Source organism: Gymnogyps californianus, chromosome 19, assembly GCF_018139145.2.
Source record: "Gymnogyps californianus isolate 813 chromosome 19, ASM1813914v2, whole genome shotgun sequence".
In the NCBI taxonomy this organism is placed as follows: Eukaryota; Metazoa; Chordata; class Aves; order Accipitriformes; family Cathartidae; genus Gymnogyps; species Gymnogyps californianus.
This window is the reverse complement of record NC_059489.1, coordinates 8635607-8657261: the sequence shown is the minus strand read 5'-3', so window position 1 is coordinate 8657261 and position 21655 is coordinate 8635607. Positions and strand designations below refer to the sequence as shown.

Sequence of the window (21655 nt, the reverse complement as noted above, 5' to 3'; positions counted from 1 at the left end):
AAAAGGAGGCAAAAAAAAGCACATTTCCCTGCTGGTCTGAGTAAATGTTTAATCCCCAGCTCGGAGAAAAAGCAGCTCAAAAGTGCTTTTTTTCTCAGCAAGCCTGAACCAGTCAGCCTGGTGCCTCCTCCCTCTGGCTCACACCCTCCCTCCCACCGCTCCGGAGGAATATCCCAGCCTGCTCCAAGGTGCAGCTGGGCACCCAGGGCAGGACGGAGCCAGGCCAGAGCCGTGTCCGCACCCACCGGGCCGGGAGAGGAGAGGGGCCGGGAAGTTTGCAGGGCCCCTTGCAGGCAGCGGCGGGACGGCGGTGCATCCGGTGCAGGCAGCGCGGGCTCCCACGCTCCCGCTTGCCTGCGCTACTCCGGCAGTTGAAGTGCCTGGGATGGGGTCCCCGCACTGGAAACGGCTCTGCCTTTTGCTCCTGGCAGGTTTAACATCCTCCCTGCTCCTCTACAGTCACTACTACGCTACGGTGGAGTCGCCCACCAGCCAGAGGATCATAGCCAGGTAAGGGGGGACGGGGAGGGGGGCGGGAGGCAGGGATGTGCAAATCCAGCACGAGGTACCATGCACTGGGATGTGGAGGGGGAACTGGGGTGCCGGTGTGGGTCCCTTAGTGCAGGTTATCCCAGCTGTGCCCCCGGTTGTTGGCTGGTTTGAGAAATGTGCTTGCAGCAGGCTCTGCCCCCCGCAAGGTGTCCTGGGCACCGGGTCCTGCCCACGGCCACCAGCTGAGCCCAGGGGTGCCCAGCGTGGGACCCTGGGGCCGTGGGAGGCTGCAGAGGTCCCCACGTGGGTTCAGCCCATCACAGTGCAAAGAAACCATTGCTGGGTCCAGGGACGACTGAGGGTGCTCAGCTCCCGGCAGGATCAAACCCCCTTCAGCAGGCGGCCAGACCCTCTGCGAGCCCCATGTGTCCCCGCTGGGCTGATTTAGGATCAGAGCTGGCCGATTGTCCTGGGGGGAGGTTTAGCCCCCCATGGAGCTGCACGGATCCCCCCCGCTGCAGGGGCAGGGCACGGCTGCCCGCAGCCCGCTCGGATCCCCGGGGCTGCCCCCCCCCGCCACCGCTTGCAAACTCCCAGAGGCTGCAGCATTTCCCAAACTCCGGCAATTTGCATCTCCCCCTTTGTGGTCACGTCTGCCTTCCCTGCATCCTCCAACCTCCCCAAGCCCTTTCCTGAGTCTGTCCGGTGCCAGGCGGGCAAGGGTGCTGGGGTCCCCCAGGGAGCCCTGGGGAGCGCGGCTGAGCGGGCAGGGTGTGAGGGAGCCTGCACAGCACTTGGCCTGCGGGACCAGCTGCCCTCCTCTCCTGCGAGCGTCGGGTAATGTGCCAGGAGAGTGCTACGGGTGTCCCTCGCCTCCACGCTGGGTGCTTTTGGGTACCGTCGGTGCGACAGAGCCCAGCTGCCTGGGTGCTGCCTGGGAATGGAGGATGCTGTGGGGACCAGAGCTAGTCCTGCACGGGGTGAGCTGAGTGCAGCCAGATTTGCACTGGGAGTTGCTGGGGATGCAGCTGGCTGGGCTGCCCTGAGGTCCGGACACTCTCTCTTCCCCAGCTGGGAGCCAAGGGCTCTCCTTGCCCCCTCCTGTCCTGCCCAGGGCAGAGATCCCCTCTCCTGCCGGGCTTGCGGAGCAGAAGTATCCCCAGCAGCCCGGGCAGAGGTTTGCTTTTTCCACACTGAGCCATGCTGGGTGAGCAGTGGTGCCAGCGGTGTTAGCCCGTACCGCATGGTGCTTGGCGCAGGTCGTGGCTGGGGTGTGGAGCAGCTCCCTGCCAAGAGCTTGATGTCCATGAGAGGGGAAACTGAGGCCCACGAGGGCAGCAGGATGTGCCCAAGGACCACGCTGCAGCTGGGAATGGAAACCAGCCGTGCCCTGGCACAGGGTCTGTGGCCCATCCCAGGAGCAGGGTGCGGAAGAGATCCATGGGATGGGAGCCAGGAGCGGGTTCCTCCCACCACATGGCAGGCTGCAGGTAACTCAGCCACTGCCTGACCCTGCCTGGATCTGCCCCAGCCCCAGGTCCCCCCACTGCAGAGCCAGCCCAGGCTCCTGCCCCGCAACCGATGGGACCGAGGGTCAGCTCGCCCAGCCCCAGCGAGGAGCCCAGGGTGAGGTAACGGGGAGCTGACCTGCGCTCCGAACCAGAGCGAGTCCTGTTCGCTCCGATTCCCTGTGTTTACAAACATGCTGCCCTGTGATCGCTGCTTGTCCAGCCTGAACCACACACCCGGAGGAATCGGCGCTGCTCTGCTGACGGATGCGGGGCTGAGTCCAGAGGTGAAACCGGGATGGCCGGTGTTCCGCACGGCTGATGTGCCATCACAGAGCGCACGCTTCCCGCTCTGCCTGCTGTCGGGGCAGAAAGGGAGGGTCAGGGGTGCGTCGGTGCAGGCGGCCACGTTTTAGCGGAGAGGTTTGTGTGAGCAGTGTCTCCATGCAGACTTACAGGGGGATGAAGGGGGTCAGGAGGAAGCTGACCCCCCAATTGATGCTGGCTGCTGCCAGCACCAAATCACCCAACGGCCAGATACCCACGGCAATGCCGAGTCCCCCTCCAGTTCAGTGCAAAGCTGGTGGCAGCGGTGAGGCCCCTACGGAGGTGGGCGAAATGCCCCTGTCCCCACAGAGCTGGCCACCCTGCGGTCAGTGGGGCTTCAGGGAACCGAATCCCCAGAGCCCCCCGGGTTCAGCTGGGCACAGCCCCGTCCCACTCCCTGCCTCGAAAGAGTCCTGTATTGTTATTTTTTGTCACTACCTCCCCGGGTTGGGAGTGGGTAATCTGCGCGCCTGCTGCCTTCCTTGGATGTGGTAGCCGTTTCTCAGGCTCCCTCTTCAGAATTGAACCCTGATTCCCCATCACCCGTGGTCACCACGGTAGGCACAGACAGTACCATCGGAAGCTGATGGGGCAGACATTCGAATGGGTCGTCGCCACCGCGGGGTCATGCGATCGGCTCGAGGTGATCTAGAGTCACTAAAGCTGCCGGACGGGCCCGGGTTGGTTTTGGTCTGATAAATGCTCGCTTCCCCGGAGGTCGGTGCTGCCCGGCCATCTCTCTGAAACCCTGCCGGCGAGCTGCCGGCATGGCTTGTGCCTTTATTGTTAGGGCAGCCGGGATGAGCGCAGAGCTCTGCCCAGCCTCGCTGTGCTGCTCTGGCTCTGCGCCGAGGAAAGATGCTTTCTGGAGCTCAGCCCTTCACGGTGGGATGGAGCAAATGCCTTCCGAGAGCGGGTTCGTGTTGCTGCTTTGGGTCCCTCGAATGGCTCTGCAGGGCCCTCGGAGTGTTTGCTGAAGATAAGACCGGAGTGTGTGCTCACAACAGTCGTACATGGTGTTACCTTCCGGAAACGGTGGGTGGCCATGGACCAGAGACGTCATATTTGTAAATGCCACGGCGGTGAGAGAGTGCACCCAGGCTTGGCTGGCTCTTCTGCCACGGCCGGTGCCCGGGCAGCCACGGGCCACTCCTTCCCTGGAGCCCCATTGTGCATCGGCCGGTCTCGGGGAGGGTTGTCATCTTCTGAGTCAACCAAGCATCACGAGGTGCTTCGCCACATCCTGGCGGGTGACGTCAAAGCGTTTGACTCCCCGATGCGCCACCGAGCTGCCGTTTGGCGGGGGGGGCCTGCCCGCCCCACGCCCTCCCCGGCAGGGTTTGGGCAGCAGCCACAGCCAGGATGGCTGCCGCGATGCTGGGGAGCTGGCTCCAGCACCCACAGCTGGGGTGCGAGTGCAGGGAGGTGCTGACACAGGGACCGAGTTTATCACGTCAGCACAAGTCCTGGAAGAAGCGATGAGCAAGTGCCACGCACCGCGTCTGGCCACGGGTGGAGGTGGGTCCCAGCTCCCATCGAACGCCAACAGAGGCCAACCTGCCGGGCTGCCTGCGCCCACCTCCCTCCAGCCAGCCTCAGCAGAGCTGGGTCTGAGCCCCCCGCGCTGCCCCGGGTGTTCCCGCAGCATCCCTGGCAGTTCAGAAAGCAGCACAGCACCCTCCCGCTACCAGCGCCCGGGTCTTTGCCTTGTCCTGCAGGCACTGGGATGAGCCAGGGAAGGAGAAGGGAAGGATCTGTACCAAGAAACAAGAGTGGGAGAGGGCTGGGGAGGGGCTGGGTGGGCAGAGCTGTGCAGCTGGGGCTCATGAGCCTGACGGAAAAGGGCTGGGGAGGCTGGCGGGGCTGGGAGAGACTCAGTGCATGCAGCTCCTGGGCAGCACGAGCCTGGGCACGATGTGTGAGGGTAACGGCTTTTGGGGTTTGGTGGTGGGTTGCGCCTCTGTGGCCAGGAAAAGGGTGGGTGGCCAAACTGGGGGCTTTGGGTGCAGGGAGTTGTGCTGCTCCGGGGAGCTCCGTGCTTTGCAGGAGCTGGTTCTGGTGCTGGGTTTGGAGCAGGGACGTTTCTTCAGTCCCTGGTCTGTTGTTCAGGTGCTGATAATGTTGATAAGCTCCTGCGTCGTGAGATGGAGGAAGAAAGCAGGGCTGGGGTGGCTTGCTGAGGGTGAGCTCTGCGGAGATCCCACGGTGGTTCATTGCAGCTAAGCTAACTCAGCGCGCAGAGCTCTCCTTGTAGCTGCTGCGAGACTTTTGCATGGGCGAGCTCTGCTCTGACCGGCGTGTGCTGCCTGTACCTGGCAGAGATGGGCTGAAAGAGCAGCTTCCAGTGTAACCACAAGGTCTCATACAGCCTTTGGATGGCCTTTCCCAGCCAGTGCCTTGCTGTGCACAGACCCTGCCAGGGCAGCTCCACTCCTGTCTGCAAGCCGAGGGAACAGGCAAGTTTGGTCAGGCTGGGTTTATTTACATGCTCGCAGTGATAACACCAGAAAGGCCCTGCAGAAAGCTGCAGCTCCGGCATCTCCCTGGGACGCCTCAGTCCCACCTTGGTGGGCCCTCCCGGGGGTTTGCCCTCCCTTCTCTCCGCCAGCTCGGGTGCTCCTGGGATGAGCTTCAGGGATAAGCTGGTGGCTGCAAGGGGAGGTGGGGGCAGCGCCCTGCCTGACCCCTCTCCCAGCTCTGGGGCCAGCCCCGGTGTCAGCACTCCCGTACTGTACGCAGCAGAACGGCTCTTTGCACGTGTTTGGAAGGCAAGATGTGGGCACGGGGCAGGGCTAAGCCGGGGACCTTGCCCCTGGGCTTGGAGAGTGTGTGTTTTGAATGGCGGAGGCTCTGCAGGGCAGCAGCTCTTGCTGGGGAGCTGCCTTTTTATGGGATGCCGAGGCAGGACGCACTGGCTTGATTTAAAAAGCTGCCCTGCTCTGCTGGCGGTGCTCAGCCCCCTGCGCAGGGGGGACGCCTTTGCCCTTGGCATCCCCTGCCCAGAGCTGGCGGTGCTGGGACGGTGCAAGGAGGGAGCTGGGACTAAAGTCCACTTGGCCCTGACTCCCCATCCGTGCCTGGGGAGATGCTCCAGCCCCCGGTGCCAGCACCCAGGCAAGGCGCTGGGCTGTCCCCCTGTGTCATGCCGTATCCCCAGGGTGGCACAGAGCGGGGTTTGGGTGGCAAACGGGTCTGGATCCGCTCCCGGGCAGGGCTGTGGGTGCTGCTGGTGTCGACAGGGGCCGTGGCGGGGACGGAAACCCAACGCCTGTCGCGCCGGCGGGGGCCGGGGGGGGAGGCAGAGCTCCGCTCCCCACCTGCCTCTACCTGTCCCCGGGCTCCCAAGCAGAGATCCCATAACAAGGGGGCCCTTGTCTCCTCCACAATACCCCCCTTCTGGCCTGAGCACCTGCCGGCTGGGCTGGAGGCGGCGCCGGGGGGCTCTGAAGGGCCCTTCTGTGTGAGGATGAATGGGAGCCTGTTCCCCTCCGGTGGGCTCCCACCTCCTGCTTGCCAGGCTGCGACCCTGCCCGCTCCCGGCCCCCAGCCCCGCACCCCCTCCTCCGGGAGGCCGGGTCTGCTCTGCCTGGCCCCACGGGGCTCAGGGCACCCCGAGGTGCTTGGAGCGGGAAGCCCTCTGCCTCTGTCCCCCAGTGCTAAACGAAGGATCAGGGCATGCCCCAGCTGGCCCCGTGGCAGAGGGGGGTCCCGTACACCCCAAGAGCCTCCAGATCTCAGCTGCCGATTGCTTCGCCATTGTAGCAAGTACATGTGTCCTGCTGGCCTGCCCGGCTTGTCCCAGCCCCATCCCCCTCGGGCTTGGGAAAGGTGGGTTGGTGGGAAGAGCCGGGGAGGTCTCGGCAGGGTCCCCCCAAAGGCTGCAGGCTGGGCTGGGTGCCGGTTTTGGAAGGTGGGACCCACCAGGAGACTGCGGTTGCTTTCTGCATAAACCCAGTATTTTGCAAATCCATGGCTCCCCGCTTGCAGAAACACGCGCAGACGGGGTGGGTGGCCGCAGGCAGCGGTGGAGGGGAGATGACGTGGTCCTGCCCCGTGACTCTCGCAGGTGGGGGGGGTGTCAGGGTGCGGAGGCTCAGTGTCACCTCCCCGGCTGAACCCCCACCGGCTTCTTTTCCCAGCCTGCTGCAGCCAGAGCTGCTGGTCCTGGCTCCGCCGGGGACATCGCGCCGGGCTGGCAGCCGCAGATGGCCCCTTGAAGGCGGCTTAGAGAGGTAAGGGGGGAAGGTGTGCGCAGCGGTCCTGGCACGAGCTGGGAGCCCCCTGCCCACTATGGGGTTTCCCAGTGCCCAAGTGGTGGATTTTTAACTCCGCTATGTGTTTCCCCCTTTCCAGCGGGAAGTCCTTCAAGCCTTCTGCCGAGCTGGAGGAGCCCAAGCCCAGCAGAAAGCAGGTAATCGTTAGCACAGTACGGTTAGTGTCCCCAGTGGCCCTCCTTGCTGGGTTTTGTTGGTTGAAGGTCTGTGTGGGGAAGCTGAGGAGGAGCAGCATCATCTGGAAGGGGTTTTGTGTGCGTGTGTGTGCGGAGGAGCAACCTCCTCCATCCGTGCGTGTGGGTCTCCCCAGGCCTCCCTGCTGCGGTTGCAGCACCTCCCCGAGCAATTCCACAACGTGGAGCCAGCATCACCCCCTCCCTCCAACCCCGTGATGCCTGGGCCACCAGCCTGGGCTGGAGACTCATGAGGATGGACCCAGGCTCTGGGAGGGACTGGTCCTGGGCACTGGGGCTGTTCTCATACAGCAAAGGGCTTTAGCAGGGTGCCCACACTAGAAGGTGCTGGATCTTTCACAGGGCTCGTGCTCTGTGGTGACTCTGTAAGCCCTGGTCCTCCCAGCCCTGGTGAGCTGGGTACCAAAGCATGTTTTGCAGCAGGAAACCAAGGCATGAGGCAGTGCCCTGCCTGGGTGACCCAGCAGAACATGTGAGGGACAAGGAGCATTTCTGTCCCTGGGTTTGTCCTCTCCTTGGTGCCTGCTGAGGGGTGGAGATGTTGGAGGAAAGGTAGATCCAGGCTGGAGACTGAACCAAGGTCCTCCTCCCCTCCAGCCCAGCACGTGCCTCCGCTCAGTGATGGCCAGAGCAAAGGCAGACCCCAAGTTTGGGGAGATCTTCCTCTTCGACACCCCCGTGCTAATGTGGGACCAGCACTTCACCCCGGAGACGTGGGACAGGCTGAAGACACGACACGTCCCCTACGGCTGGCAAGGCTTGTCCCACACAGGTACAGACCCAACCGGGATGGGAGCGGCAACAGATGGGGCAAGGGGGGTGGTGGGAGCGTGCGGCGCAGCTCGAGGGGCCCGGGGAGCCCGGCAGAAGGGACTGAAGACATGGGGCAGGCAGAGAAGCCCTGCAGAGGAGCCAGGGACCTTGATCTCTTCCCACTCTGCCTCCCAGGGCGTGGGGTGGAGGGGACGGCTTTGCAAATGCCGCTTGCTGCATCTTGTGACATTTTCCCCAAATAAAAGCTCCAGTGTGTGCATGATTATTAACTGGGGCCGGAGGAGCTCGGACAATCCGCTCCATTGTTGTGGATGGAGATTGTTTCCCTTCCTAGCCCAAACCCACTCTCTACTCTCCCCAGCAGCCGCTGGCTTCAATCCCTGGGCTGGGAAGTGCTGGGGATGGTGCGGGGGAGTGAACTGGTGGCAGATGCAAAGAGGCATTGTCAGGAGGGGACGTGGCCAGCACGGGCAGCAGCATCAACAGAGCTGGGGCTGGAGATGTCCGGATGCATCCTCGTGCCTTGCACGGCCTCAGGTGGCCGCTGTTTGGAGCAGGCTTAGGAACATGGAGGGCTATGAGGGGGTGACACCAAGCCTGGGAGAGGAGGGACTGGCTGGTGTCCCCCCATCCCACCTGTAGACCCCTCTCCTGCACGAGGATGGCGTGACCTTTCTTGTGTGCTGCTCCTGGATGTGCTCTTGCGCAAGCTTGTCTGTGCGTGCTGTTGCACGCTTAAGCACGCACGTGCTCACGCGGGCTGATGCACACCTTTTTCCCCGCTGACCGGCCCCATCCTGCTGTGTTCCAGTGGTGGGCAGCACCCTCCGGCTCCTCAACACCTCCGCCAACAGGCACCTCTTCGACAGGGACGCCTTCCCCGGGGGCTGCGTCCGCTGTGCCGTGGTGGGCAACGGCGGCATCCTCAACGGCTCACGGCAGGGCAAGGCGATTGATGCGCACAACCTGGTCTTCAGGTGCGGACGGGTCCTGGGCAGGATGGGGCCATGGGTGCTGGGGAGAGACCAGCCCTGGACACACGTCCTGCGATTTTCCTGCAGGCTCAACGGTGCCGTGATCAAAGGCTTTGAGGAGGACGTCGGGACCAAGATCTCCTTCTACGGCTTCACGGTGAACACCATGAAGAACTCCCTCATCGCCTACGAGGAGTATGGCTTCACCCAGATACCCCAGGCCAAGGTGAGACCCCGAGGGCTTGTTGGGGAGTTGATCCTAAGTTGTCCCTTGAGGCTGGGCTTGCCCCCCAAACCTTCTCCCCATCTCGGGAGCCCTCAGTCCTCACCTCGCTGGCATGGGCAGTGCCCCAAAGTCCCCCCCGTCTGTGTCCCTGCTGCAGGACCTGAGGTACATCTTCATCCCCTCGGATGTCCGTGACTATGTCATGCTGAAGTCGGCCATCCAGGGCAGCCCAGTCCCCGAGGGCTCGGACAAGGGGGATGAGTGAGTAGCCCCCCAAGATCCCCCCCAGCACCTTTCGTGATGCACCGGAGGGAGCGTGACTTGCCTGCCCTCACCCCACATCTGTCCCTGGTGGGATAAACCCCAAATAGCTCCAGGACCCCAGTGACGGAAATTGTGCCCTTCTCCTCGCCCCGCTGCAGGCCACGGAAGTATTTTGGACCGGAGGCGTCTGCGGAGAAGTTCAAGCTGCTGCATCCAGATTTCTTGCAGTACCTGACAGCGAGGTGAGGATGATGAGGGCCGCAGCTGCTGCCCAGCTCTACTCCAGGCTGGGCTCAGATCACCTGCCTCCTGCCACTGCTCTCTCCAGTACAGACCAGTGGCTGCCCAGCATCAAAGCGCAGTCCCAGTCCTCCCCAGGCACTGAAACCACCTCTGCCCTGCTCTCCGCAGACAAGGCAGAGGCATCTCTCCCCTGCCGTTCCTATTCACTGCAGCACAGCTCACATCCCCTCCTACACCTCGCTGTGCTCACCTTGCCTCCCATTTCCCAAAATAAATTAAATTTTGACCCAGTCGAACAGGAGCAGAGGTAGGGCCCAAAGGGATTGGCTCTTCCTGCCTTTCATGAAAGCAGACGCCTGGGTTGGGGTGATTTCAGGCAGCGGAGAGGTGCCTTGTAGCAACCTGCAGCAAATGAGCTGAACCTTAGGAGCAGCCGTCAGAGAATCCACGAGCCCTGCGTTTCACTCGGTGCTCCTGCCTTACCGGGCACCGGTGTCACCGAGCGCGCGGTGGGGGCTGAACGGGCACTGGGTGCTGCAGGGTCTGGTGCTGGGGGCCGCGGTGCCGTGCCAGCCGTGAGCCCCCCCCCCCCCCCCAAACCTGCGGTGCCCCCCGGCAGGTTCCTGCGGTCGGAGCTCCTGAACACGCAGTACGGCTCGCTCTACATGCCCAGCACCGGCGCCCTCATGCTCCTCACTGCGCTCCACACCTGCGACCAGGTAAGAGGCCACGGGGCCACCTTCCCCCTGGGGACAAGGGGATCCCCCCTTTGGCTGCTGGGGGCTTGTGAATAGCTGCTGTAAGGCTCCTGGTGGGGACCAGTGTGGTCCTGGTGGCTGTCCTGCATGTGCCACCCTCTGTCCCTGGAGGGGGTGGTGCTGGTGCACGGTCCACCCGAGGTGGAGCCCTGACCCCGTCCTTCGTCTGTCTGTCCCACCTCCCTCCCTGCAGGTCAGTGCCTACGGGTTCATCACCGCCAACTACGAGCAGTTCTCAGACCACTACTACGAGCTGGAGAAGAAACCGCTGGTGTTTTATGCCAACCACGACATGATGCTGGAGGCAGCGCTGTGGAGGAGCCTACACCAAGCAGGGATCATGACCCTCTACCAGCGGTGAGGCCGGGCGGTCGCCCACAGGGGCAAGTCCAAGGACTCCTGTGGCTCTTCTCCTCTTTCCCGAAGGCCACCTTCTCCCTCCCAAGGGCTCTCCCCAGCTGGCCAGCCAGCCCAAGGAGCTGCACCGCAGCCGGCGGTGGTGTGATGGTAAGGGGCAAGCCGAAGCTGGTAATGTTGCATTTCCTTGGGGATCTCCGCAATGTTTTGTGGCTCAATGTGATTGAAAGTGGCCTTTGGGGCACCAAGAAGCACCACGGCACGTGGCTGTGAACTCCTAGCCCCACAAACACAGCTGTGGGGCAGCAGCGGCCCCTGTGAAGCACAGGAGGAGTAGGGTGATGCTGGAAGAGGATGCTGGAGATGTGTACATGTGGAAAACGCCCTTCACCTTGCCATCACACTCCAGCTCAAATGCTCGTTACCGTGGTGGGACCACAACAGGCATGATGAATCCTTGGACTGGAGACGAGATCATCCAGCTAACAGGAAGGTGGTGTGTTTGGAGAACACCTCCCTCCCAGACTGCAGAAAGCCCGAACTCCAGCCACCTCTGGGTTGACATGTGCTGCTTTCCAGAAGGATCAGTTTGCCTCCATGATCAGCGGGAAAGACAGCGGCTTGGCTGCCCTCTCCTGTGACAGACACACAGTGTGCCCTGTCATTTTCCCCTTCTCTAGGTCATGGTGTTTTCAAACAAGGAAGGGTCTTAAAAGCCATCAGCTAAGAGTAGGGTTACTGCAGCTCAGCCGGGACATCGGAAACGTGGCTGGCCTTCGAGCATCCTGGAGATGCGAGCTGGCCTACTGCCCACGTGTGCGGTAGTGCGTTTGTTGGGTTTTTCTTGCACGGGGACCATGTGGTGCCCTCTAAGTGCTTTGAGAAGGCAGCCCCATGCCAGGTGGGTTAGGGAACCTGCTAGCTCGTTGGGTGAGTCATTCTTTTAATTTTTTTTCCTCCCCAAAAACCCGAGGGAGGTGAAGCTCTTGAACCCTTCAGCCACCCCATGTAAGCCAGCGCTGCTAAGGAAGACCCACTGGCGAGGCTGCTCCAGCTGGTGGTGGCCGGAGGGTTGATAGGGAATAGCAGAGGGAGCGGCGTAACCTGAGACACTTTCCCACTTTGTGTAATTACATAAATGTTGAATGATTTTCTTTTATGCCTGTTTCTGTTGTTTTGATGAACTGGGTGGGGGTGAGAGCCCCTACCTCCCGCAGCAGGGGAGCTGTAGCATGTAGTAGAGCAAACCTTTGACTGGGGAACGGCCCAGAGGCAGGGATGGGGATGGGAGCCGGGTTAAACCGTGGAGACCAGGCCCGGTGCCCCGCGCAGAGGCTGTGCTGGATCTCTGGGAGCAGCTCTGAGCACAGCCTTTTTCCACTTGGGATGCTATTTGCTGTACGTCAGCTGGGGAGGAATGATTTACTGCAGAGATGGCAAGAGATACCCTGGCCATGAGCCAGGGAACCTCAAAACCCCCTCAAGCTCACAGCAGGCTGCTTTCAGCCAGTTCAAATGAGCATTACAGGTTAGTCTGTAAGCCTGTTTCAGATGTAATCTCTAGTTTGGAGCCCGTCTTGTGTTCCCAGGTTTCAAATTAACCTTTGTTCGCATCAGAGCCCCCTTACAATGGTACCAAGGCAGCCTGTCAGGCCTGGTTTTTATGCGCAAGCACTCAGCAAAACTTCTTTCATGACAAGAACGAGCCTGATCCTCGCATCACCTGACCAAGACAGTACCAAAACCTCCTCAAACCACCTCTGGCCAAGCCTCGGCACAGCCCATGCCGGTGAGTTTGAACATGGCCGTCAGCAGCACCTTGACGCACAGGGCAAAAAGAACAGGTTTTAAAAACGAGTGCTGCCGCAGTGCAGCATCCTGCCAGGAATCCCGTCCAGCTCATGGGCAGAGCTGTCTGTGCACATCAGGAACTACTACGCACGCCCTCCTTTCCCATTTCAAAAAGGGAGGTTTTCTAGCCAAGGGTGTAGCCTAGCCCGGGAGTTAAACACCCTCCATTTTAAGGGCTTACCAGACAGGGAACCTGATGGCTATACTACTGCCTCTCACTTCTTCTCCCTTATCTTTGAGCTTCTAAACAGGCCGCAAGAACCATTTCTGTCACCAGTCCTAGCTTAGCCATAAGTAGTTTTGTCACACTGTTACCTTGAATTGCTTTTCTTCAACTTTCAGCGTCTGCAGGTTTTGCTATGAAGGGTAAGCTCACAACTGCTTGAATTTCAGAAAGCGTTGTAACCCAAAATCCTTTCTACCTGCTCAAAACCATTTCTGTTCAAGTAGATAACCTTAAAAAAAAAAAACCTAACAAAAAACTTCAACTCCCAAGATTTTCCATAACTTATTTTATTCTGGAACAGAAGACAGGAGGGAACCACTGTTTCCTCCAGCCAGCTGTAGGTCAGGTCCTAGTGGAAAAAAGACAGTGTCAGAGCAAAGCAACTGTCAGCTGAAAAGTTCCTGATTCGCACTGTTTAATCGAGAGTACAGGTCTCAGGAGACAAAAACTTGCTCCCCTCCAAGCCAACAGCACTAGTACCCAAATCCTCTTTGGCTTTACTGCGAACTCACCCACGACGCGGTTGCAGCAACCACTGAGCGGCGAGGAGGAGCCTGCAGTTACACACAGGTGGCCATTTTACAGTTTCGAGGCCATTTGCGATACCCACTCCAGAACAATCTTCCTTCTGTTGCCTCTAGAGTTGGGAGACACCACAAAGCAATACTGTAACTGCTTTCCTAAAAAAGTTTGTGCTGAAACAATTCCTGCCCCTCTCTATTCTCAAAGCACTGAGCAGCTTTTACTTTTCCTATTTTATCATCAGGCTGCCTCTTCACTTTTTTTCCCCTTACTCCTTGGAAGCCAAAAGCCCCACGTGCTCTTCCCAGTGACTGGTCCTACTTGGAACACAGCTGTACCGACAGAGCAACCAATCTGACCGCTGGTTCGTAGTACCATTCCCTCCCCTTTTGCATACCAACCTTGATTTCTTAAGGAAGTCCACTGTCATCAAGTTTGCCGGTTCAGCCTGTCAGTGAACGTTATTGATCTTCTGCAAACAAATAAAATTCTGTTAAATAAAGCGTGAAATTATTTAGCAGAATGCAGCTGTCAGCTACCTAGAGACAAAGTGCTGTTACAGCCTGTGTGTTCAATGACTGTACATCAGGTGAGATGTGGCGGGTTGACCCTGGCTGGAGGCCAGGTGCCCACCAAAGCCGCTCTATCGCTCCCCCTCCTCAGCTGGACAGGGGAGAGAAAACGTAACGAAAGGCTCGTGGGTCGAGATAAGGACAGGGAGAGGTCACTCACCAATTACTGTCACAGGCAAAACAGACTCAACTTGGGGAAATTAACTGATTACCAATCAAATCAGAGAAGGGTAATGAGAAATAAAAACTAAATCTTAAAACACCTTCCCCCCACCCCTCTCTTCTTCCTGGGCTCAACTTCACTCCCGATTTTCTCTACCTCCTCCCCGCCAGCAGCACAGGGGGACAGGGAATGGGGGCTGCAGTCAGTTCATCACACGTTGTCTCTGCCGCTCCTTCCTCCTCAGGGGGAGGACTCCTCACACTCTTCCCCTGCTCCAGCGTGGGGTCCCTCCCACAGGAGACAGTCCTCCACGAACTTCTCCAACGTGAGTCCTTCCCACGGGCTGCAGTTCTTCACGAACTGCTCCAGCGTGGGTCCCTTCCACAGGGTGCAGTCCTTCAGGAACAGACTGCTCCAGCGTGGGTCCCCCGCGGGGTCACAAGCCCTGCCAGCAAACCTGCTCCAGCCTGGGCTCCTCTCTCCACGGGGCCACAGGTCCTGCCAGGAGCCTGCTCCAGCGCGGGCTTCCCACGGGGTCACAGCCTCCTTCGGGCATCCCCCTGCTCCAGCGTGGGGTCCTCCACGGGCTGCAGGTGGATATCTGCTCCACTGTGGACCTCCATGGGCTGCAGGGGGACAGCCTGCCTCACCATGGTCTTCCCCACAGGCTGCAGGGGAATCTCTGCTCCGGCGCCTGGAGCACCTCCTCCCCCTCCTTCTTCACTGACCTTGGGGTCTGCGGAGTTGTTTCTCTCACATGTTCTCGCTCCGCTCTCCAGATGCTGTTGCCGCACATTTCCCCCCCCCCGCCCCTTCTTAAATAAGTTATCCCAGAGGCGCTGTCACTGTTGCTGACGGGCTCGGCCTTGGCCAGCGGCGGGTCCGTCTTGGAGCCGGCTGGCATGGGCTCTATCAGACATAAGGGAAGCTTCCAGCAGCTTCCCACAGAAGCCACCCCTGTAGCCCCCCCGCTACCAAAACCTTGCCAGGCAAACCCAATACATGAGATAAAAATGCATTTCTTATCTGCCCTTCAACCTGCTGTTGTGCCTCACTGTTTGGATAACCAACATAAAAGCTCTTCACAGATCTAAATTGTGCTATGACAACAGCAGGCAGCGCTTATAGTCCCTGTACCGAGCCTTGCCCTATCTGGGCTCCGGAGAGCTGGCTGCTGAACAGCCTGTGTGCATGGGACAGTGCTTGCGCTGCAGCTGCACATAGCAAGGGCAGGAGGAAAGGGAAGAGATGCTGCTCTTGCCCTACTGGTGCCACTTGTGTCATCTGAGTCTTTGCAAGGGCTAGGAGACCCATTAATGTGAAATACATAAGCCTCAGTGGACAGTTGTTTCTCCCTCACAGCTGAGTTATCAGACAGGGATAACAGCACATCACAGGCTGTTTGTCTCCTGCCCTTGGCTATATAAACTCCTCCAGTTCTACAAAACTACATACAGCAAAGACACCCAGATGCCGACATGCTGATGACCAGGGTTCTTCCTGATGACTAGTATTTTTCCTGGTAAGCGTTCAAAGACTAGGTATTCTGCTCAGCAGATGAGTCATGCTGCCTACAGATCTGACATATAATTAAAAAATTAAAAACGAGCAACATGCAATACTGAAGCATTCTCTTACCAGCTTGAAGCCCAACTTGGCAGCTGCCCTCTTGCCAAAGCTGTCTTTGGGCAACAGTACAACCCCAGGATTCTGCAGGACGATTTCCTCCTAAATACAAGTTGAACACTATTAGCAATAGTACTTCGAATAAAGTTTGTCCTCCACTCATTTCTTCTCCACGCCTTCTGAAAAAAACAGCACTGGGTCACAGAGCAAGCATTAAAGACAGGAAGTTTTACGTTCAGAGGCAGGCAATTTTTGTCTCACAAACTTAGCACAGCAGAAACCTGTCCCTCGGAGACAAAGGAGTATGTTTGCCAGTGAGTTGTCTGACTCAGAGACAAGAAACTTTGGGAGGTGGATGCTATTTAGATCCTTGCTTAGAAAAAAACCCCACCAGCTCTGAGACTTCGTGGTAGTTTAGATGCTTTTTAGCTGTTTCAAGCAGACATCCTCCTCATCAGCATACAGAAACATCTTAACCCAACTCCCTCCTTGCACACAACAATAATCCTTTCATCCAGGATGTAAATGGTCTATGCGTTTCTCTTGAGAAATGCATTCAAGCAGACCTAAGGCAGGCACATCCCTTCAGGGGAAGGATTATTCAGGGTGTGTCCTTTCTAGGATGACCCTTTGGTGTATGTGAACTACACCTCCCCACCCCCAGCAACCTGATCCAAGTTTGGAACTGTCCCAGTGCACCTCCAGGTAGGCAAACAGAACAATTATTCTTTCACTAGGTCTATTTCTGTGACAAATACAGTTATGAGATGAGCTGTGTCAAGTGTCTCCATAACGGGCTGTCATCCAATCCCTCCTACTTCTAATCCCTTCTACTCTTGCTCATCTTTGACCACGCTGACAAGCAGGTGCTCTACTGGGCACCAACAAGAGTAAAATTCCCATTCACTCTGTGCTGCCTTTCAACTTGTGCTCCATGGCAGCACAGGGCTGCACACTCAGGTGGCAGCTGCAACAAAGCTACAGCCTTGATTGGCTTAATTACATTAATCAAGCCATTGGGCTTTTATATCTCCTCCCAGTAGGCCCTGGGACACAGAAGGATATCATCTGACACAGTAGGATGTGTCTTACTTCCATAGTGCAGTGAGAAAACTAGACTGTGACAAGACAGATGCTGATGTTTCTCACCATCATGCAGCTGGTGCAGGTTTACTGTCAGTCCAGTGAAGGAATCAGCTTCCCAGGCAGGTGAGTGTTTTTACCCTTGCTTGACAGCATGCTGTGCTCTGAAACAGAGGAAGGGGACAGAGAGTTAGTTCATGTAACAGACCATTCTTTTACCTTTGTGTCTTTAATGCTGAGCCTCAGAGTCATGCTTCCACACAGGAAAGATTAATTTCAGACAGGGATAACTTTATCATCACTAGCTCAGCTTCCAGAGCAGCCAAACCTGCACCACACGTGGACATCCCAAAAAACTCAAGCCTGTTCTTGGCTTTGTGGCCTGTGCGCTCCTCACCCGGGCAGCAACGACACCTGGTGGGTACGACTCGTTCCGCTGACCTCTTTCTGCGTGGGTACTCGGTCAAGTGTGATGGGTAATGCAGGCTCAGCCCGCTAAACCTCGCTGCTTGCACGGTTCTTAAAGACAAGCCCCGATACTGTACTGATGGCAACGCGCAGGCTGAGCTATACCAGCTGCTGCATTAAATACTCTCCCACAGGCGCTGCTGGGGAAGAATCAGTAGAAGCGTAGTCAAAATCTGTGAGCCGAGCATCGCCCGGGCCAGGCTGTGCATCCCCCGCACGGTAAGGGCTGGAGCCCCGTCCAGGCGGCGAGCAGGAGCCGCGGGTCCCAGCGCAGCCCGGCCTTGCCTCCCTCCACCCACCATGGCGGGGTGGGGGTGGGGGGCACCATCACGTCCCCACAGGCAGACATCAAGGCCTCGCCGCACCCCTATAGGCAGTCTCGGAGGCGCGCAAGAGTGCCCCGCTCCCCCTCCCGCTGTCCCCGCGCCCCTCGGGGCCGCCGTGCCCGCGGATGGCTGCTGATGGCGGTCCACCCTACTCACCACCTGCAGCCCTCCCGCCATGCCGACCCGGAGCCACCGCGGAGACGGAGGGGGCGGGCTGCGCGCCCGCCTCGCCCGCCAAGCCTCGCGAGAGGCGCGGGGGCTCATGGGAAATGTAGTCCCGTCCCTCAGCGGCGGGCCGCGGCCTCCATCGCCGGCCTTGCTCAGCCCCGCCGCCCCCTCCCGTACGGCCGGCGGCACCGGCCGAGGCACCGTGCCCTCGGGGCTGGCCCCCGGGGGCGTGGGGGGGGGCCTGGGGTGTGACAGTGGGTGTCTGGGGGACAGGGCTCCTCTGACAGGAGCCATGAGCGGGGCCGGCTCCTTCACTCCGTCCTGTGTCTGCTGGGTGGAGATGCCAAATAAGAGAAAGACAAAGAAATAGGTGTGTGTAATGTATCACTAGGGTGAGGCTTGACTCTTCCAGAGGCTGCTTCTGCGGCTGTCGCCTCACTCGAGGGCTCAGCAGCCGATGCAGGGAAGCCGTGGAGGTGGATGGGGTCAGCCTCAGCGATACGGGCTCGTGAGCTCAGAGCTGGGCCTGGGCTCCATACACAGAGCTTTTGCACTGTCATGCTGCTCATTAATTGCATTTATTCATTCTTCATGTGCCCAGTTTGCTAGGGAGACACGCATGGTTGTACTTGGTGTGCTAAATGCTTCAAAAGGCTGAACAAGCATTAGGTCATGTAGGAAGGGGCACACTTCAAAAAGACTAATTAGCTGGAGATTAGGGATTAGTTAGTAAAAATATGTGCCGTGCTTTGAATATGTGATGCTTCCAGTATGTACTATGATTGTCCTTTGCTGTTAAAACCTGCCATGAAATCTATAGGATCTTGTTTAGCTTATGAACAGTAACAAAGTGTAAACAGAACCAAGGGGAGGAAAAATAAGAATAGTTAATATCCACTTTCTTGCCCCAAAGCTTTATCCACCCTTGTGGTGAAAAGCTCCAGTGACTGGAAATGGAAAGCAGACAAACCTGAGTCGGAAAGCAGAGAAGTCTGAGTACAGATGAAAGCCTCGTATTTAACCAGTGTCACCCCTGAAATGTCTGAGAAGCGGGGGATTCACAGTCCCTTGGGGCGTTTGAACCGAAGATGTACTTATGGAAAGTTGTCCAGTTCCCCACTGCAATAGCCCGAGTAAGCTTCCTATGTTGGTGTTGTATGGCATGGCCAGCTCATCTGTTGTCTGACCTGGCCACCTGGACTGCCAAGTCTGTGAAAACACCACCTCGTGTTATCCTGAAGAGCTGAGTCCCATGAGCTGGAGGGAAGTGCTGCCAAGGAGCTCGGTGTCTCTCTGCTCCTGGATTCCCTCCGATGGCAGGGAGATGGCTCCGCGCTGCTGCCCACACCGGCCGGCCCTGTGCTCCGGGAGGCCCCTCTCCAGGCAAAGCAGTCAAGTTCCCAGGGAAAGGCAGCGTGACTTCATGTTTATTTTCAGTGCCTGGATCCTCCTGGCCTTGTTTCTATTTTAGAAAGTGGTAATTTTTTTTTTCCGGAGCATAGACTTAACCTGACTCGTGAGTCCTTTGCTCTCCACAATGGCCCCTCTTGTTTCTTAAAAGTGTCTCTTAAAAAGTGAACAGACTGCAAGAGGCACTTTTTTTTTTTCTACAGTGGTGCAGGAAGGCTGTAAAGAGATGCCAATGTGCTGTTAAAAATAAGCGGCTTCCAACATAAGTGGCTGACTATGAGGTCTTCCCCAGCCCCCTGCTAGCTGCAGAAAGCCTAGCAGGCTGCCCGGGCAGGTTGGGCAGGAGCCCGGAGGAAGCTGCCTGCAGCGAGTCCCATGCTCTGGCATGAGGACATGAGAGAGCTTCAGCGCCTTCCTGCCCCGCAGGAGCCTGTCGCACCAGTGTTTGGCCTGGTGGGAAGGCAGATGATGATACAGAACGGCAGTAATTAACGCAGCCTTTGTTGCAGCGGCCTTTGCTCTGTGAAGATGTGGCTGGCAATCTGCCTGACTACTTTTAGCTTTCCAAATAAGCAAATACATAAACTCCCGCAACTAGAATTAGCCCTTTAAGTCCCCAAGGGACATAAGTTTCTTTTTAAATAAAACAACTAAAATCCCCCCTTGTGCAAAGTTCAGATCCTGGAAGGAGAGAAGACATAGACTTGGATGTGCTGAGGGATTTGCCACCATCTTGATTTTTGGGTGGAAGCTGCTCAGACCATAGAGTAACTGTCTACTTGTGCCTATAAATGGATAAGCTCTGCCAGGTACCAAGTAATGAACTGACTCAACAATTAAAAGCTCAGGAGAATGGCATGAGCTAACTGTGCAGTAGATTGGCTGTAATTATTCATGGTTGCAGTGCATAGATAATGTTTCCAAGCGTATTTTGGAGGCAGAACGAAGACTCTGGATGAAGAGAGATGGCTATTGCCTCGCCCATGCCCACGCTCTCCTAAATCTCTGCAGCTTCCCTTGTGTGGGGCTTAAGTTTTCTCGGCTCTTCCCTTTAGAGGGCGTCCATGTCACACACATCTTCGGCGTGCAAACTTCACCCGGGAGCTGCAGTACAAGGCAAAGCCTCCCAGAGGTCAGCAGAACATGGTGGCTCTTCTGAAGAGTCTGTGAACCTTCCTAGGGAGGTGAAGGAAGTTAGTCTGGTCTGAACAGTTCTGGTTGAACACATTCTCCTTCCTCGGGCAGTTGCAATGCTGCTCCCAAAGGCCATTTGGACATAATTTTGATAGATTTCCTGTGGCTGATCTCCATCAGTTACGGTATTTTCTTGCTCCAGTCTTTGAAAGGTTGAGCAAGTAAGGAAAGCTATTAAAAGGGCATGGAGATCTTCTACATGTGAACGTTTTGGGGCTGCTCTCAGCTTCCCAGCAGAGGATCTGGAGGGAATTGCTTCCTCCAGCAAATCGTATGCGACATTAAGCTCCCATCTTTCTGCTTTCTCAAGGCGGTTCAGTAGCTGTCCTGCAAAGCCACAGCATTACCCTCTACAAAGAAGTCTGAGCTGTGCTGTAGCGTATTTGGTTATCCCTAGAGCAGATAACAGGAGAATGGGCAGAATATGTGACAGAGAAGGGAAAGGTGGAAAGACTAATGGAAATCAATGACAGAACCTCTCCAACTTCAGCTGGGCTCTGGTCCCATGCTTAAATTGAAGGACAAGGTCTCCTCCCAATTTCCCACCCATTTGCCCTCTTGGCTACCTGTAAGTCCCTCCAGGGAGAAACTCTCCATGCTTACTGACAGCAATGTGATTTCCTCTTGATTTCCCCCTCTGCCCGTCCTGGTCCCACCCTACAGACAGGGTTCCACAAAGCCTGGAGAAACAAAGCATCTGTTCATTCAGAGATGCCCCGCTGTGGTTATCTTCAACATATGGCCGGGGGAAGCAACCAGGGTATTTGAACACATTAAGAAGCTAGTCCCCCATTGCTAACTGTGTCTGGCAGGCACCAGCCCCCTGCATGGCTTGAGCGTACGAAGCATGAGGGGACACCGAGGTGCAGAGGGTAGCTGGATTGATGCTTGTCTCTGTTACGTATGCTGTGTGCACAGCAGTGCACAAAGAACAGTCCCTTGGGGTACGGCTGGAGATTTCTTGCTGGTATTTCAGGTGCCAGACTTCTGAGAGAAAAGATCTGTAGTGTTAAAAAAAGCCTGCCACGAGGTCCCAGATCCTGGTGTCTGCTGCTTCAAATCAGTCCCAAGAAATACCACAAAGGCTCTTTGGAGCTTAGTAGCAGACAAGCAACGTCTTCCCACATGGGACAAGGCATGCTGCAAACAAAATGTCCTTCCCTTCTCCCAGCAGCAAAGCTCTTAAGCCTCCATTTAATGTTAAATACACGCTTAAACCCATTCCTCTTCAGCATGTCCTGTGTGCTTATGTAGAATTTTAGCAGGATCAGAAACGCTTTGCTGTAACTGGGGCCTATCTAAAGGCTGAACCTTGTACACTCAATAACAAGAGCTTTATCTTTACAGAATATCTGTGCAATGAAGGGATGGCTTTTCTGGGAGCATGGTGGTATCTGCAGGCAGGGCTATGATAGGGATTCCTGGAGGTGGAGAACAGAAAAGGTTCCCCTTCCTCCTCCCGATGGTGCTGAACAGCAGAAGAAATGGCAACTTCAGCCACTCAGCTGTTCCTCCCACTTCTTCCCCCTTTCCTCAACTGACTTTTGGGCACAGTGCAACAAAACCAGTCTTAAGGTACTGTCTTCAAGTGCAACAGGGAATGGAGCTTGAGAAGATCATGTCAGGGGAATGGAGACAAGCTGACGGACTGACTT

General features: G+C 57.3%; 1 protein-coding gene, 1 long non-coding RNA gene and 1 other non-coding gene across 4 annotated transcripts; 1 reads left to right on the top strand and 2 right to left on the bottom strand.

The window, feature by feature from the left end:
• Positions 1–384: 384 nt before the first annotated feature.
• Positions 385–11653, top strand: ST6GALNAC2 (ST6 N-acetylgalactosaminide alpha-2,6-sialyltransferase 2). The gene is made up of 10 exons (XM_050908493.1): positions 385–510; positions 6467–6559; positions 6681–6738; positions 7393–7567; positions 8381–8546; positions 8631–8769; positions 8927–9030; positions 9192–9275; positions 9896–9995; positions 10228–11653. Exons 1-10 carry the CDS (start codon positions 386–388, stop codon positions 10393–10395), a joined length of 1212 nt encoding a protein of 403 aa, XP_050764450.1. The 5' UTR covers position 385; the 3' UTR covers positions 10396–11653.
• Positions 11654–12749: 1096 nt separating this feature from the next.
• LOC127024031 (uncharacterized) lies at positions 12750–16586 on the bottom strand. Of its 2 annotated transcripts, XR_007767515.1 has the most exons (5): positions 16501–16586; positions 15364–15453; positions 13392–13462; positions 12981–13105; positions 12753–12817 (listed from the first exon to the last, which is right to left on the bottom strand). It is a non-coding gene; the product is annotated as an uncharacterized LOC127024031 (long non-coding RNA). The 2 variants fall into 2 exon arrangements; XR_007767514.1 differs by having other exon boundaries at positions 12750–13105.
• An 83-nt stretch (positions 16587–16669) lies between these two features.
• Positions 16670–16744, bottom strand: LOC127024230 (small nucleolar RNA R38). Its single transcript, XR_007767540.1, has one exon. It is a non-coding gene; the product is annotated as a small nucleolar RNA R38 (small nucleolar RNA).
• Positions 16745–21655: the final 4911 nt, after the last annotated feature.

Excerpts from the sequence above, each read along its gene's own strand:
- ST6GALNAC2 (XM_050908493.1), top strand. The coding sequence starts at position 386 with ATGGGGTCCCCGCACTGGAAACGGCTCTGCCTTTTGCTCCTGGCAGGT. Across the intron at positions 511-6,466 it reads AGCCAGAGGATCATAGCCAG|CCTGCTGCAGCCAGAGCTGC; the intron begins GTAAGGGGGGAC and ends TTCTTTTCCCAG. Across the intron at positions 8,770-8,926 it reads CCCAGATACCCCAGGCCAAG|GACCTGAGGTACATCTTCAT; the intron begins GTGAGACCCCGA and ends TCCCTGCTGCAG.